Raw genomic sequence first — 14,868 nt, 5'->3', positions numbered from 1 at the left:
ATTACGTTAACCGTCTGAAGGAAGCCAATCAGATGAGTATGTCAAACGTATTTGCAGGATACATCGATGATCAATTGTTAGTGTAATCGAGTGTTTATGAAGCCAAACTCAACGCCTCCAAGCTTCCCCTCATTCATCTTGTCTCTCTTCTTACTGCAACTGAGACGCAACTCCAACTGAACATCATTCATTCACAATGGTTTCCGAAGCCGACTTGAAGCCCTGGCTGCGGGCGCCGCCGCGCAAATACATCCTCACCAACGCGACCGTCGTCGACGTAACAGGCGGCTCACTACGACCAAACGCGGCAGTCCAGCTCAAAGACGGCCTCATCGCCGCCGTCCTCGACTCAACAGACGCCGCCATCACGACCGCCCGCAACGACGGCTTCGAAGTGGTCGACTGCGCCGGCAAGTTCCTCTGCCCGGGCCTGATCGACTCCCACGTCCACGTCATGGCCGTCCCCGGCTTCGGCGACCTCTCCAAGGCCTTCGGCAACCCCAACGACGTCTCCCTCCTCCGCCAGCCCTACGTCTGCGCCCAGATGCTCCACCGCGGCTTCACCAGCATCCGCGACTGCGGCGGCGCCCTCCTCGCCCTCAAGGAGGCCGTCGACGACGGCGTCTTCCCCGGCCCGCGCCTCTTCATCGCCGGCCACGCGCTCTCCCAGGCCGGGGGCCACGCCGACTTCCGCGGCCCGCACGACCACTCCGAGTGCTGCGGTGGCTCCACCACGGGGCTGGGACGGCTCTGCAACGGCGTGCCGGAGTGCATGACGGCCGTCCGCGAGGAGATCCGCACGGGGGCCGACTTCATCAAGATCATGGGCTCCGGCGGGGTGTCGAGCCCGACGGACAAGATCGACCACCTGCAGTTCACGGGGGCCGAGATCCGGGCGATGGTGGAGTGCGCGGCGAACGCGGGGACGTACGTGACGGCGCACGCGTACACGACCAGGGCGATCCGGCACTGCGTCGACAACGGGGTGCGCGGGATCGAGCACGGGAACTTCATAGATAGGCCGACGGCGGAGCTGCTCGCGGAGAAGGGGGTGTTCCTGACGCCGACGCTCATCACGTACGCGGAGATGGCGTCGGAGAAGTGGAAGGGCTATCTCCCGCCCGAGTCGAGGTCGAAGAACGAGGAGGTGCTGACGGCGGGGCTGGTGGCGTTGAAGACGGCGTACGATGCGGGCGTGACGATTTGTTTCGGGACGGATCTGCTCGGTCCGCTGGGGGCCGCGCAGTCGTTTGAGTTCTCGTTGAGGTCGAGGGCGCTGCCGCCGCTGGCGGTGTTGCAGAGCGCGACGATTAACCCGGCGCGGATGTTTGGGAGGGAGGATTCGTTGGGTCAGGTGAAGGAGGGGTTTGAGGCGGATGTTCTCATCACGGATGTGAATCCTCTGGAGAACGTGGCGATATTCGATGATCCTGAGAGGCACGTCTCTGCGGTTATTAAGGAGGGGAGGGTGTATAAGAGTAGATGGAGTGGTATTGCGGAAGATGCGGCTGTCCCGATCAAGGTTAGACCGGCCCTTTAGTCGTCGACATTTAATACAAATGAGTCTCTCTGGTGTTCACCGGTTACTCAAAACCACCCGTGAAATCAAAAACATCCATCCCCGTGAGCCCCATCAAGTACATCTGATCATCGTTCCACGCAAACGAATTCAGCCAGCTCTCGTCCATGGGTGGAAGGGCCATCGTGTCTTGGACATCAACACTTGGCGGCTCTTCCAACGGCATCTCGAACGCCGACGCCGAGAGTTCCTGGAGCTGAAGCGCCGCCGCCGCATCCCAAGCCGGAGACAACGTACTCCTCTCCTCCTCACGGCCGCCCACCTCGATCGACCGTCCCTCAAGCTCCTCCACCTCCGAGCCCTCCTCGTCCGAAGTATCCTCCGCAACCTCGGCATTCGCAATCCATTCAGCCCACTGCCCATATCCAGCAGCGCGCCCATCCTTCAAATCCAACCGACCACCACCACCACCACCATCACCCTGCGAGCGTAGCAACTTCGCCCTAGCCTCCTCCGTAATCCCCCTCAAAGCCTCGACAAACCTCACCCCCATCCCGGCCGTCGCGTTCCCACCGCCAGCCATCCTCCTCAGACAATCCAGCCCGAACGCCACGCGCCCCTCGTACCCAGAATCACGATCGAGGATGCCGGCGAGGAGGACGACGATGGTGGCGATGCTGCAGCCCTGGAGGTCCGTGAAGGAGAAGCGGGCCATGTTGCCGCTGCGGCTCAACCCCTCGAAGAGCTCGAGCATCTTCTTGGCGGCCCCGATGCAGGCGTCGGCGGCGTTTTGGATGGCCGGCGTGGGCTGGGGCGGGGTCTCGTCGGGGCGGAAGAGGGCGCGCAGGCGGGCGCGGACGACGGTCACGACGGGGACTTTGCCCATGTCGATACGGGCGAAGTAGTAGTTCAGGTGCAGGTGGAAGACGGCGCGGTAGCTGGGGGACGAGGGGTTGGTGTTTTGGAGTTTGAGGGAGGCGGGGAGGGATCTCTTCCAGGACTTGAGGGAGTCTTCGTATTTGTTGGTTGAGTTAGGGCTAGTGTTGTCGGGCCAGGACCTGGGGATGGAGTTAGAAATGTTTTGACATCGAAAGGAACGGGGTCTTACGCCGGCTCGGAGAGGTTATCGATGATTCGCACGAGCTGGGCGTTGGCGATCTGGTGCTGTACGTTGTCGAATCTCTGGGATCGGTCTCGGGATGTTGGTCGCGGCAGACGCGCCGTGATGATGTCTTGGCTGATGGATCTAGGCCGGTTGAGTTTGATCGTGACGGTCCTTTGATCAAGTCAGTAGACAGCTCAAATCGTCAACCAAGCGGCGCAACTGCCAACCCACCTCTCAAGCGAATAAATAGACCACCAAAGCCGCCTTCTCATCTCCTTCTCATCCTCACTCATCGCCGGATCATCAGGCTCCAGATGAAGCCCAATAGCCAACCCCTTCCTCAACGCGAGACCCATATACACATACGAAGCACTAATCGCACTCGCCGGCATCAGATACACCCCGAGCACATACGCAGCCTGCACCGAGCGCAAACACGGCCGATCGATCAGATCCGCCATCAGAATCCGAGCCTGATTATAAAACACGCGGCCCGGGTCTACGTCCCCCGGCAGACCTTCCTCGCCCGCCACCTCCTCCGTCGGCCTCGCCAGGCTCGTCCAGTGGCTTCCCAGCGCGAACACCGCGAGCACGAGACAGACGAACCCGGCGTCGGTCCGCAGCCGAGCGTGCTCGTCGGCATAGAAGAGGGCGAGGTCGTGGGTGAGCTGGGCCTGGTCGAAGTAGAAGAAGATGTCGGTGCCGTAGGTGATGCAGACGGAGAGGAGGAACTCGGCGACGGGGCGGGGCGGGAAGTTGCGGACTGCTTTCCTCAGACGGCGGAGCTCGGCCGGCTCGATGGGCGGGGTGCGGGATGGACCACCACCAGTCTGCAATCTCGTTGTGTCTGTCTCTTCACCGGACATTGGCTGCGACTCCGAGTCTAGACAGAACGCCTCGCGGAGTCGAGAGAGGAACCTGGGCCACATGAAGGCCTCCGTCGGAGCGCCGCCGCCGGGGGAGAAATCATCTTTGATAATGCTCTGTCTTAACGAAGTGTCGACGTCGACAGTCTCGCTCCCTCCAGACCCGGGTCTCCTCTCCGCGGCGAAGGCCGATTGCTCTACCTGCAGGGGACTCCTCTCACGCTCGAAGCGACAGGGGTGAGAACCCTCGATGCACCTCACGCAGACGCCGGAGGCGGTCTCGACGCACTTGTTCTTGCGAGCCTTGCAGCGGTCGCAGGCGCGCGGGGCGCGTTTGCGGTCGGCGTCCGGGACCCTGCGGCGGCGGCGCCGGCGGAGGACTGCGGCGGACTCCATTGGCGGGTGGGTTGAGCCCATGTGTCGGCGGGAGTCATAATGAGCGAGTCGCGTTAGGTATTGGATGTGAGTGTTCACGGAGGCGGAGTCCTCGGGAGGTTGTCGATGTTGGGATTTCTCCGCACTTTTGAAGGTTGGCGATGGTTCAGGGGGGGTCCGCTGATTGCAGGGGTCCGGGGTTGATGGATTCGAGATATGAGATAGGTCTTTTGTGTTGTGTTTCTTGAGTGTTGAGTCTTTGTTACGTTTGTAAGTGTGTTTGTTTATACAAGAACAATGTGAAAGCAAGTTCTCTGAAGTGAAAACTGAATAAAGGCAATGAGAAATCAAGGTTCACCCGGTCTCCGGGCCGATGCCGGCCCCGCCGCCACCCGATAACCGGACCTCCCAACCCGAGACCGATGCCCCACAGACCGGCCCAAAAGCCGATCATCATAGTCCCTCCCTCTCAAGAACTCGAGGATCTCCTTCTCGTAAGCTCATGCCCCTCCCCCTCTTCCTCCAAAGAAACCCTCCCCCTCCTCCTCGCCAAAGCATCCTTGACCGTCCTCACCAGCCCCGGCATCTCCGACCCGGGCCCAGACATAACAGCCCCCGGATGCACGACATTAAACACAGCAACAGCACACACCATCGGCACGGCCTCCAAGACGAAGAAATACGCCTCGTTCGCAATCAAGCGATTCCCCGCCCCCTGGCCCGACGAGAACTCCACCAGCCGATACACGATCCGGACCGTGATGCTCCCCAGCGAAAAGTACAAAGCCCACATCAACGGCCTCCACGCCGCATCTGTCCTCTTCGTAGGCGCGGCGGCTAGGCTTACGCTCCTCTCCGCGCGCCGCATGTCGCGCTGGAACACGACGGCAAGCCCGACGAAGACGAGGATGAAGAACTCCTGCAGCCCGATGCCGCCCATGTAGATGTGGATCGCGCGCATCTGTTCCTCGGGCGGTGCGGTCGGGCCGGCCATGCTACCGCCGACGAGCTGGATCATGAAGGAGACGACGTCGAGGGCGACGAAGAGGGCGGCGAAGGCCGGGGCCGGGATGCGGAGGAGGGCGCGGGTCGGGTGGAAGGTGTGGATCATGCGGCCGAGGGTCATGTACGCGAAGGCGTTGACCCCTGGGTTGTGTTAGTCTTTGCGTGACGGGAGCGAGGGTGAGATGGGATGGGACGGGACTTGCATAATGGTGCGAGGAGGATGAAGATCTGGAAGACGAGGTAGATGCCGGTGTCTTGTTGGTGCTTGCTACTGACGGAGCGGAAGACGAAGGCGAGCGTCTCCCAGATACCCGCCATGATGATGACCCAGCACCATCTCTGCCTCACGCGTTAGTACCAGGAAGAAGCTCTCAGGTAGTATGTAAGTGGACGTACGGACCTTCTTGTGCTTGGCGGCCTGCCAGATGTGAACGCCGGTGAGAATCCCGAATATCACGGCAAACACCACGGCCGCCGGGAAACTCGGGTAGTAGTTCCACAGCGCGCCGCATTCTCTGGGGGGGACGTAGCCGTTGGCGTCCGGCTGGATGGTCTGGACGCACGTGGGGAGGGCGATGTCGATCGTCTTGGCCGGGATCGTAAGGTGGCTGTCCGTGACGCCGGGGATGGTGATGTGTTTTGTCGTGATGAAGTCACCCGTGGGGACGGGGCTTGCGAGGGAGGATGTCGTCAATGACGCTTGACGGTGTTGTAAGACAAGAGTGAGCGTTGGTGTTGGCGATGGGCCTGATGGCAGAGCTGCTGCGGCGGCGGCGATGGCCAGGATGATCCAGGTGGTGAAGGTCATGATTCGAACTCAAAGTTAGGATGGCAGGAGGAAGGTGATTGTGATGATGTTGTGTTTGATCAATACCCTTTCTCCCCGTCCGAACCGTCCATCTTTATATCAAGCATGTCCAACAACGACTGAAGCCATCCTAAGAGGACCTGGCGATGCACAGCCACGACGCTCGCGAGGTTTACATAAAATAGCGAGCCGACCAATCGCGTGTAAGACACTAGCTCGACGATGGACGATAACAACCCCCACGGGAAGGATTCGCAAGGGGAGGCGTAAGCACATCAAACCAGCGGCACGGACAACAAGCCTGGAAATAGCAAAATGGACGTAACTCATGGCTTGCGCCTCAATTGAACCTCAAACCACTCCTCTCTAACCGTGATAGGACCTCCAATCTCCCTCATCAAGAGGGCGACCTTCTTCCAGACCGTCACCCCGCCGTCGCCCCGCGGCACGACGGTCGCCTCCTTCTGCATAGCCGAGTCCTTGATCCGCCTCCCCTCCGGCGGCAAGGTACCGTCGTCGACGACCGCCTCCACGTCCTCGTCCGGCCCGAGATCCAGTTCGTGCTCGACCGCGACCAGCTTCCGCCCGAACGCCAGCACGGTGCTGTTGTCCCACAGACTCTCCCTCTCGTGGGACAGCGTCCTCATGAGGCCCAGGGCGGCGGTCCGCAGGCGCAGGGAGCGGCACTTGACGACGACGAAGCCGAGGAGCGGGCTGAAGCCCATCTCGAAGGTGAACTTGGCGCGGGGCTGGTGGCGCGGGGTGGAGCGGAGGAGGGCGTCGGCGTCGCGGGCGACGTCGATGATGCGGCGGAACTTGTCGAGGTGGAGGTCGAAGATGGTCTCGCCGCGCGAGAGGCACGTGTCGATCCAGATCTTGCCGACGAGGAACTTCATCTCGAGGAGGAGCATTACCAGTTCGTCCCGCTTGGACGAGGACGACGACGAGGAGGAGGCGTTCTTGGCTGTCTTTTTTGCGAGGAATGTCGTGAGTTCAGAGTGCCAGGCGTCGAGCTCCAAGTCGAGGTCTTTCCTCCGCTGCATCACCGACGCGTCGGGTTTCGGGGTGAGGTCGTCGCCGAGGCGGTACTCGTCCGCGGTCCGGACGAAGCGGATGGTGCGCACGAGTAAGGGATCGAGGGCGGCCTGGACCTCGGCGAGGGTGTCGAAGGGCGGGCTCGGGGGTGGTCTCCCGCCCTCCATCTCGGGGAACGTCTCGGGGCGGACGCCGAAGAAGAAGGGGAAGACGCCGAGGCGGCAGAAGGCGGGTTCGAGGTACTGGCGGATGAACCTCGACTTGGGCCGCGAGCCGTTGAGGATGTTGACGCCGTGGCGGCAGTGATCGATCGCGCCCTTGCACTCGCCGCGCAGCATGTCGATGCACACGAAGAGGATACACACGAAGAGGACGGTCTCCGGGTTGTCGGTGGTCCTCAGGTGGCGGATGGCCTCGTTGTAGTTGGAGACGGCGAAGAGGTTCTTCTCCGGGACGAGACGGTCCATGGGGTTCTCCTTGAACTTCTCGTAGAGGGAGCTGATGGCGAGGACGGCGTGCTTGGCGGCGAGTTCCTGGTGGGAGAGCTGGGTGGCGAGATGGGTCCAGAAGTAGCCGTCGAGGGGCCCGGCGATGACGGGGGCGACGACGGTGCGGAAGAAGGACATGGCGCGCAGTTCCGGCTCCGAGGCCGACTGGGACGGCGGCGGAGGCGGGCACACGCGGAGGAGCTGGGCCCAGGAGTAGGTGCCGTTGGGCGGCGCGACGTAGCCGTCGCATTTCCTGCCGGTGCTCACGCAGCGGTTACATGCCGGCCTGGCCTCGTCGCACTTGACTCTGCGGATTCTGTGGAGGTGATCAGCGACGTAATCCTGTGGAGGTGAGGTGTTGGTGTCTCTTACTTGCAGGTGATACACCCGGTCTTCACCTTGGACAGTCCATGGCGCGCCATAGGCATACTCTGAATCAAGCCGGATGATGGATGGATGGAAGGATGGATGGATGGTGTGTTGAGGATGTACACGAACATTCACGCCCTAAGAGACGCCGATGCCGATGCCGTTGCCGATGGTTTGGTCAAGATCCGAGGCGACCTATCGAGAGACTGGCATTCGGTGACAGGCTTTCAGGCACCGCAGGGGACGAGCCTCATAAGTACGCGTGGGAACGCCATCGGGGATGGAGGGGGGAAATGAGTCGATGTCAGCCGCAGCAATTGACGTGGTGTTTTCTGTCCATCAGATGAAAAAATCAAAAGGAGCAAGTCGAGGGAGAAGGAGGAGAAAGTGTCGGTTTCAGGAGGTGTCGAGGTAAACGAAGAGGCGTCCGCCCATGGAGCTTACCTTAGCTTAGCCCAGCTCAGCCGCCACGGCGCTCTTTAGCGTGCTGCGGTCGCTGGGAGAATCCGCTTCAGGGGATACCCTCGCTTATGTGCGGGGCATTCGCGAGCGGGCCAATGAGAGGCCTTAGATGACGACTCGGTGGTATGCTTATGTCAGCTCGTCTCTCGCTTAGACTTTCAGTGTCATCTCATGAATTTCTTCATTCTTAACCACCATCACCATCATCGTCACCTTCGTCCGATCGCCCGCGAACTTTGAGTCGTGGTGGTGCAAATGACAGATCTCGCCAGACGAGCAGACGGGGCACATGATGATGCGTCCCAAGAAACTTACCACTCTGCCGGGCTGGAGTCTGGACTGGCGCGCGCTTACATGGCCAGAAGCTGCGATGCTTCATTGCGAGTGCGAATGGCCGAGATCGTCGGACCCGGTCGTCGACATCTCCGCCGACGGACTAGTCCGTACGGTAAGTTTCCTTACTGATTAAATGGACACCTCGGACCTCCGTGTGCGCGCGGCGTTAACTGTCGGCGGGAACGATACTGCTGTTGGATATCGCACAGCACAGAGAGGAAGACCTCTCTTCGGACATCGTTTCCGGCGGATCACTCGGAAGACGCCCGTTTCATCGGATGATTGTGGACAGCCTTTGGCAATCACCTCGGATTTTGGACCTGATATGATCATCTCCCTCCTGCCCAACGGTCATCTTCCAAGACCAAGCCTGGCCACCTGTTCCAATTTGTGGACTATCGCCTGGAGCATTCACATCTGACCATTGAATACTTCGAGTTCACCATGCGAACGCCGCGAAGGGCTCTCACGTCGCTTCGGGTATGCCTTCTTAAAATAAACCACTTGGGTTCACATATCCGGGTTCTAGAAAAGCATATCACAACTGACAAGTCCCGTATTCGTACCCCCCAGCAAGCTCGAAGCTTGAAATACTCCACGCTCTTCAAATTGGTCGAACATCGGGGGATATCCTGGGATCCCCGGTAGCAACCGTCCAAAGCGGGGACCCATCTCCTCCGCACCCGATGACGACCCCGAGACCGAGCCGGCCTGAGTCCGACCTGCTTAACCTTTCCCCGACTGAACTCTTAGCTCGTAGCCTCCCGGCGGCGGCGGACGTGGATGGGCATCCCGTCCTTGACATGCGGGGTGCCCGGTCCCATCTGATAGCACCGATGGCCCTCCATCGTCTCCTTCGGGCCTGTGAAATTCCTGTACACGTTGGTCATCAGTCCTGCCTTGGGCACTTCTCAGAAGGAAGGGCTCGAAACTCACCTCAGCGCGTCCCATTCATCCCAGGCACAGTCGATATCAAACTCCCTCACCAAAAACACACACGCCAGTTTCATCTCCGTATTGGCAAGCTCCATCCCGATACACACTCGCGGACCGTTCCCGAAAGGCCTCCATGCACTCTTGGGCGGGTACAACGGATCCGTCGGGTCCGTAGTCAACCACCGCTCCGGAATGAACTCATTGGCCCGCAGCCACAGCTTATCCTCACGAGAAACCGCCTTGGGACCGTCCCACATCGCGAAGTCCTCCGTCGGACAAACCACTCCCGTCTCCCGGTCCACGATCGAGTACCGAGAGCTACCCTCGCGGAGCGACCCGACGACCGGGTACAGCCGCAGCGTCTCCTTGACGACGGCCGACGTGTACACCAGCGAGTTGAGCAGGTGCGGGGCCTCGACGAGGCGCGCCCTCGCCCCGGACAAGTCCCTCCCCAGCACCTCGTCGTGCTCGGCCCGCATCTTCCGGGCGACCTCGGGGTTCTTGGCCACGTTGTGGAGGATCCAGCAGATCGACGTCGCCGTCGTGTCGTGCCCGGCGAACATGAAGATCTTCATCTGGCTGATGACGGTCGTGATGAACCTGGCGTCGGGCGGCGGCGTCTTCCCCTCGTCGGCGAGCTCCTTCAGGGGCTGCATCGCCTGGTCGACCAACGTCCTCGACCCCCCGCCGCCGCCGTCTCTGTTCAGGCACGCCACGACGGGCCCGTAGAGCTCCTCCTTCAGATGTCTCCTGTTCCGCGCCAGCTTCCACTGGCGGACGGGGTTGTACGACCACACGTTCTCGAAGATGTTGACCTTGACCCGCATCAGTTTCATCTGCGCCAGGAGGCTGGACTTCAACTTGCTCGGCCCGTCGGTCTGCTCGCGCAGCTCGATGCCGAGGGCCGCGCGCGCGATGATGTCGATGGTCAGGTTCGTCGTCAGGTCCTCGAGCGTGAAGACGCCGCCCCATTCCCCGTCGACGGCGCCGGCGTGTTTCCGGACGAGGCCGGCGAAGATCTCGACGTCGTCGATCATGCCGGGGACGAGGGACAGGACGTTCTTGGGGCTGAACGCCGGGTTGAACCGCGAGCGCCACATTTTCCACTCGGCGCCTTCCATACTGGCCATGTCGAGGTTCTCCGTGAGCGGCCCCAGGAACAGCATGGTGTTGTCGCTCCGCCTGACCGTCGGGTCGCCGATGATCTGCCAGCCCACCTCGGGGTCAATAATGTGGATCATCGGCGGCGCCAGCGGCCAGAGGTCGATGTAGGCGAAGGCCGGGCACGTCTTCCGGTCGGGGAAGTAGGTTTGCCAGTTCTCGTACACCAGCTGGGAGATGTAGTTGATGTGGATGTCTTTCGGGAGGCCGGCGGTGAGCTTGGCGAGGACGGGGAAATGGCCGAAGAGGAGTGAGTGTGGCATGATCGGCTGTTTCGCGATGAGCACATCTCCATGACTGCTTCGGGGCTTCCACTTACGACGCCGTTCGTCTTCAATCGCCAGAACAGATATCGAACCCTCACTCCTTGAGCCAGGGTGTACAAGACGCCAAGAGCCACCAGGAGCAGGCAGCCTCTGAGGACAGTCCTCGCGAAGCCATCGGCCCCGTCAATGTACGTGATGGCCATCGTCTGGGCCGTGATCAATCGGTTGACGTGCTGTTATCCGGACTTCGAAGCCGTCGCAAGGGACGGTGGTTTCTTTTATCTTTCCTCCCGCCAAGAGACCCCCGGTACGATGCAGAATAAGCAGGCAATCATTGGCCTCGCAGACGACGATCCCCGTCACCCTCACGGCGTATCATCCCAGAAGATGCATCAACATGCCGCGGTCCACGCAGACGTTGCTGAGGGGCTAGTAGCTTCGGAACATGGGCATAGAGCGGCGGCGACCTTACTCTTCGAGGAATGCGCATGAAGACCCTGCCGATTAGAGGAGGGGCCGGATCTCGGACGCAGCCAGCAACGGAAAACAAGTCGTGGTGGAATTAGCGTACGGGGAAAGACGAGCAGCGCATCCGCGCCCATCGTGCTTTGTGCGCGTCTCGATTGGCTGAACGTGTTTTTCTCGTATGGCAGATCCCGCGTGTCAACCAACGCAGCGTGACATGGTGTGCGATACTCTGCATATCGAGTCCACTTCGACCTCGTTCGCGGACAAGGGTGTTGTTATCAGCCGGTGCGGTGGTTCTGAGTGTTCAACCAGCGAAGCCCGAAATTCGAACGAGGATGGCGAGATGCTTTGTTGAAGGTCCGAGATTGGTTTCCTAATGGAACTAAATGAAAGAAACGACTTTCAAAGAGTATTATAAAGGGTCAACCAACAGCAACATTAATTACTACTACTACCTACATCTCAGCTGATGAAATAAAATTGATAGAAAAAAAAGCCGAGCCGCGTAAAGTAATTAAAAGGCAAAAGATCTAGGCCCTAACCAGGGATCGAACCTGGGACCTCTCCCAATCTTGAGATGTCAGAGACAACCCTAAGGGAGAATCATACCGCTAGACCATCAGGGCGCAAGTACTCGCGTCGAGCTCTTGTTGCTGCGGGGCAGTGATTTTAGTGCTCTTGTTGGGCGCGCCTCTGCCCCAGCGCTTCTCCTCCCTGCGCAGGACCTTGTCCGGCCGCCGGAGCTGATGTTTGACGGCGTCTTCAAGCAGCCGAGTTTCCAGACCTCGGAGTCTTCAAGCATCCTGACTTCTCAAATCATCCAGTAGCTTGTGTTATGAAGCAGGCCAGTCAATGTCAACCGCGGGCTTAGAATATTGAGGGAGTGGTTAAAGGCTAGGGGATTACAGGGAAGCTCGGTCCCCGGCTTGTACTAGGAGTAGAAACTGACCACGCGATGACCACCCTTTTTCTGAGATCTCATAATTCACATCACCTTCAGTGATTGAAGAAAAAATGGCTATACTTTCTACTCTATATTATGGACATGAACTCGTATGGGACAAAGACTTTTTACATAACACCGTTGAGCCCAACGCCCCAACGCGCGCGTCGTGGTTTCTACTACAGAGGGCAAAGAGCCAGCATCATTTCGGACGAGCATCGTCTTTCCTAGCATGCCTGCTATACTCATGACGCAACTTGGGGCCAATCTAAAACATCATTAGCATTCATTCACCATGACAACACAGTGAAGGCACATACCCTCCACAAGATGATCGGAATGGGTATGAAGATAATCGCAAGAAAGGCCAGCAGCGAACTAGCCCACCCGACACCGAGCCTGGTGTACATGGCCGTCGCGAACATGGGAAACCCGGCGCCGAACGCGCTCCGGAACAAGTCGTTGCCAGCAAGCACGGACGCGGCGTATTCGGGATAGGCGTCGGTCAGATAGTTCAGCACGGGGTTGAAGAGCAAGAAGGACCCGATGCTGAACCAGGCAGACCCAATAATGGGCATGATCCAGTTGATGCTCTGGCGCGACGACCACCCGAACCAGAAGAGGCAGATGGGAATCGCGACGCCGCCGACAAAGGCCGGCGGGAGACGCTTCTCCGGCTGGATGAAGCCGTTGTCGTCGAACTCGGGCTCGAGGTACCTGTGCAGGTACCAGAAGAACGGGGGGATCACGATGATGGCGCCGACGAAGATGCCAAGGAACGACAGCCCCACCAGCCCCGTGTTGAAGCCGTAGATGCCGCGGAAGACGACGGCGAAGGACTCGAACCAGATGTACAGCAGCCCGTAGATCAGGGCCGTGTAGAGGTTGAGGAGGAAGACCATCGGCTCGGTGAAGTTGAGGGTGAAGGGGCGCACGAGGAGCATCTGCACGATGTCCCGTCTGGTCATGGTCTCGGCGACGAGCTCGGGTCTGCTGATGAGCTTGTCGTTACCGGTCAGCTTGCGGATGCGCCGTACGCGACGGTACAGGATGTTGCTGGAGCTTGTCTCCGGGAGGAAAATGAAGAGCAGCACGAAGGCGAAACTGCTGATCCAGATCAGTTCCAGGATGGTCCAGGTCCATCCGTTGGCGTCGACCGCGAAGCCGCTGACGATGGGTCCTACCGTCGGACCGCAGACAGCAGCGATACCTGCGATGTTCGTGTTAGACTTGGTCTCGACTGGTGGATGGGTGATTCCGAGGAAAACGCACCCCAAATACAAATTGCATACGCTCGTTTCTTCGGCGACCAAATCTCTGCCAGTGAAGCGCCCCCAACTGCTAAGACCGGCGATCCGACGAACCCCGTGAGGAAGCGAAAAGCGAGAAGCATGCCGAAGTTGACGGCCAGAACAGTCGGAATCTGGAGCAGGATGAAGAGGGCGAGAGTGCCGATGTAGACGGGGTTCCGGCCGATGTTCGGGGTCTCGGAGATTGGACTCCAGAACATCTGTATAAACAGATCAGCAAGGAGCAAAACACGATATTACAGAAATGAGCAGTTACCGGCCCAAGTCCGTACCCAGCGACGAACAACGTAAGTCCCAAGACGCCGGCGACTGGACTGACGCCGAATGTGCGCGCGACGTCCGCAACACCCGCAGCGTAGATGGCCGAGCCGATGTAAATGGCCGTCGTGAGGAGACATATTTGAAAGGTGACGAACAACTTCTTGTTCAGCGACCAGTTCTGGGGATTCTGTCGCGCCGTCCGTCAGCCGCGCACACCATCCCCACGGATCGACTTCAAACATACCTCCGGGTCATTGGGAAGGAACTCGACCAGGCGCATATCCGCTCCCTTCTCCGAGTCGACTCTGACGTCGCTCACCTCTGACGCCTCCGAAGGTCCTTCCTCCTGGCTCCCGCTCGGCGCCGTCGTCACGGAAGCCGTCGTGGGACTGCCCTGCTCCTCCTCCGCCTGCTCGACATACCTGCGCCATACCCATGGATTCCTTTCCTCGTAATACTGAAGCTGTCGAATTCTCCCGCCGGCGCAAAGCTGTATGATCTTGCCGAGTGGTGTGTCGTGCAGAACGTCCATCGTTCACACTCTTTGACCCTCTCGCGCGGGGTCCCAACCGCCCAGCTTCCGTGGAAGCGGCGGGTGGAATCAAAGTACGAATCGCCGCAGGGGATGGCTATGGCGGGCGCCGTGGGACTGTGTTCGTGGGACTCGTTTTCCAACGCCATCGATACGTTGTGGGATGTGGAATTCGAAAGGAAGTGAGCGCGCGTTGTTGGAAGTCTGGATATTCTTTGCAGCTTTGCTTCGCGCTTGACACGTCACACGATGCCGACGGGATCATTCCGATTCAGTAATTAACTTGTCGAATTATCCCGGGATAAAAAATTTCATTTTGCGTCAGAGTCTGTGCAAAGGATCAGGTGCAGTCGCTCTGACTCCCGAGCGTGCCGCTCGTTGATGCACCGGGCACGGCGCCGACTTTGGCCTGCTCCCGGCCTGGAGGGACCCGCACACACTCCGTAGATGCATTGAGTGGAAGGAATCTTGTTACAAGGCGTCGCTGTGAAGAAAGCTTGTGGATGTGAGATTCTCCTCGGGCATCTTGATCAGGAAAACTCGGCCGGATAAGCGTCTCAAAACAGTCGACGACAGTTTCCCTTTTTAGGCATGAATATGCCGAGGCCAAGGATAAAGAGTTC

The 14,868-nt window shown here is 59.5% G+C and overlaps 5 protein-coding genes across 5 annotated transcripts; 1 reads left to right on the top strand and 4 right to left on the bottom strand.

Moving 5' to 3' along the window:
• Positions 1-196: 196 nt before the first annotated feature.
• Positions 197-1,540, top strand: CkaCkLH20_08176 (amidohydrolase; the record flags this gene model as incomplete). The annotated part of the gene is made up of 1 exon (XM_038890891.1): positions 197-1,540. The coding sequence occupies one exon, from the start codon at positions 197-199 to the stop codon at positions 1,538-1,540; it is 1,344 nt and encodes a 447-aa protein (XP_038743654.1).
• Positions 1,541-1,583: 43 nt separating this feature from the next.
• On the bottom strand, positions 1,584-3,886 carry CkaCkLH20_08175 (uncharacterized protein; the record flags this gene model as incomplete). The annotated part of the gene is made up of 3 exons (XM_038890890.1): positions 1,584-2,577; positions 2,628-2,795; positions 2,856-3,886. 3 exons carry the CDS (start codon positions 3,884-3,886, stop codon positions 1,584-1,586), a joined length of 2,193 nt encoding a protein of 730 aa, XP_038743653.1.
• A 448-nt stretch (positions 3,887-4,334) lies between these two features.
• CkaCkLH20_08174 (RTA1 domain-containing protein) lies at positions 4,335-5,678 on the bottom strand (the record flags this gene model as incomplete). Its single annotated transcript, XM_038890889.1, has 3 exons — positions 4,335-5,011; positions 5,065-5,209; positions 5,271-5,678. 3 exons carry the CDS (start codon positions 5,676-5,678, stop codon positions 4,335-4,337), a joined length of 1,230 nt encoding a protein of 409 aa, XP_038743652.1.
• Positions 5,679-6,004: 326 nt separating this feature from the next.
• On the bottom strand, positions 6,005-7,629 carry CkaCkLH20_08173 (C6 zinc finger domain protein; the record flags this gene model as incomplete). The annotated part of the gene is made up of 2 exons (XM_038890888.1): positions 6,005-7,517; positions 7,574-7,629. The coding sequence occupies 2 exons, from the start codon at positions 7,627-7,629 to the stop codon at positions 6,005-6,007; spliced, it is 1,569 nt and encodes a 522-aa protein (XP_038743651.1).
• Positions 7,630-9,117: 1,488 nt separating this feature from the next.
• Positions 9,118-14,245, bottom strand: CkaCkLH20_08172 (uncharacterized protein; the record flags this gene model as incomplete). The annotated part of the gene is made up of 7 exons (XM_038890887.1): positions 9,118-9,241; positions 9,305-10,734; positions 10,785-10,964; positions 12,463-13,352; positions 13,415-13,652; positions 13,709-13,900; positions 13,958-14,245. The coding sequence occupies 7 exons, from the start codon at positions 14,243-14,245 to the stop codon at positions 9,118-9,120; spliced, it is 3,342 nt and encodes a 1,113-aa protein (XP_038743650.1).
• Between the last annotated feature and the right edge of the window lie 623 nt (positions 14,246-14,868).

The sequence above is a fragment of the Colletotrichum karsti genome, assembly GCF_011947395.1.
Source record: "Colletotrichum karsti strain CkLH20 chromosome Unknown Scaffold27, whole genome shotgun sequence".
NCBI lineage: Eukaryota > Fungi > Ascomycota > Sordariomycetes > Glomerellales > Glomerellaceae > Colletotrichum > Colletotrichum karsti.
This window is presented reverse-complemented; position numbering and strand designations above follow the sequence as displayed.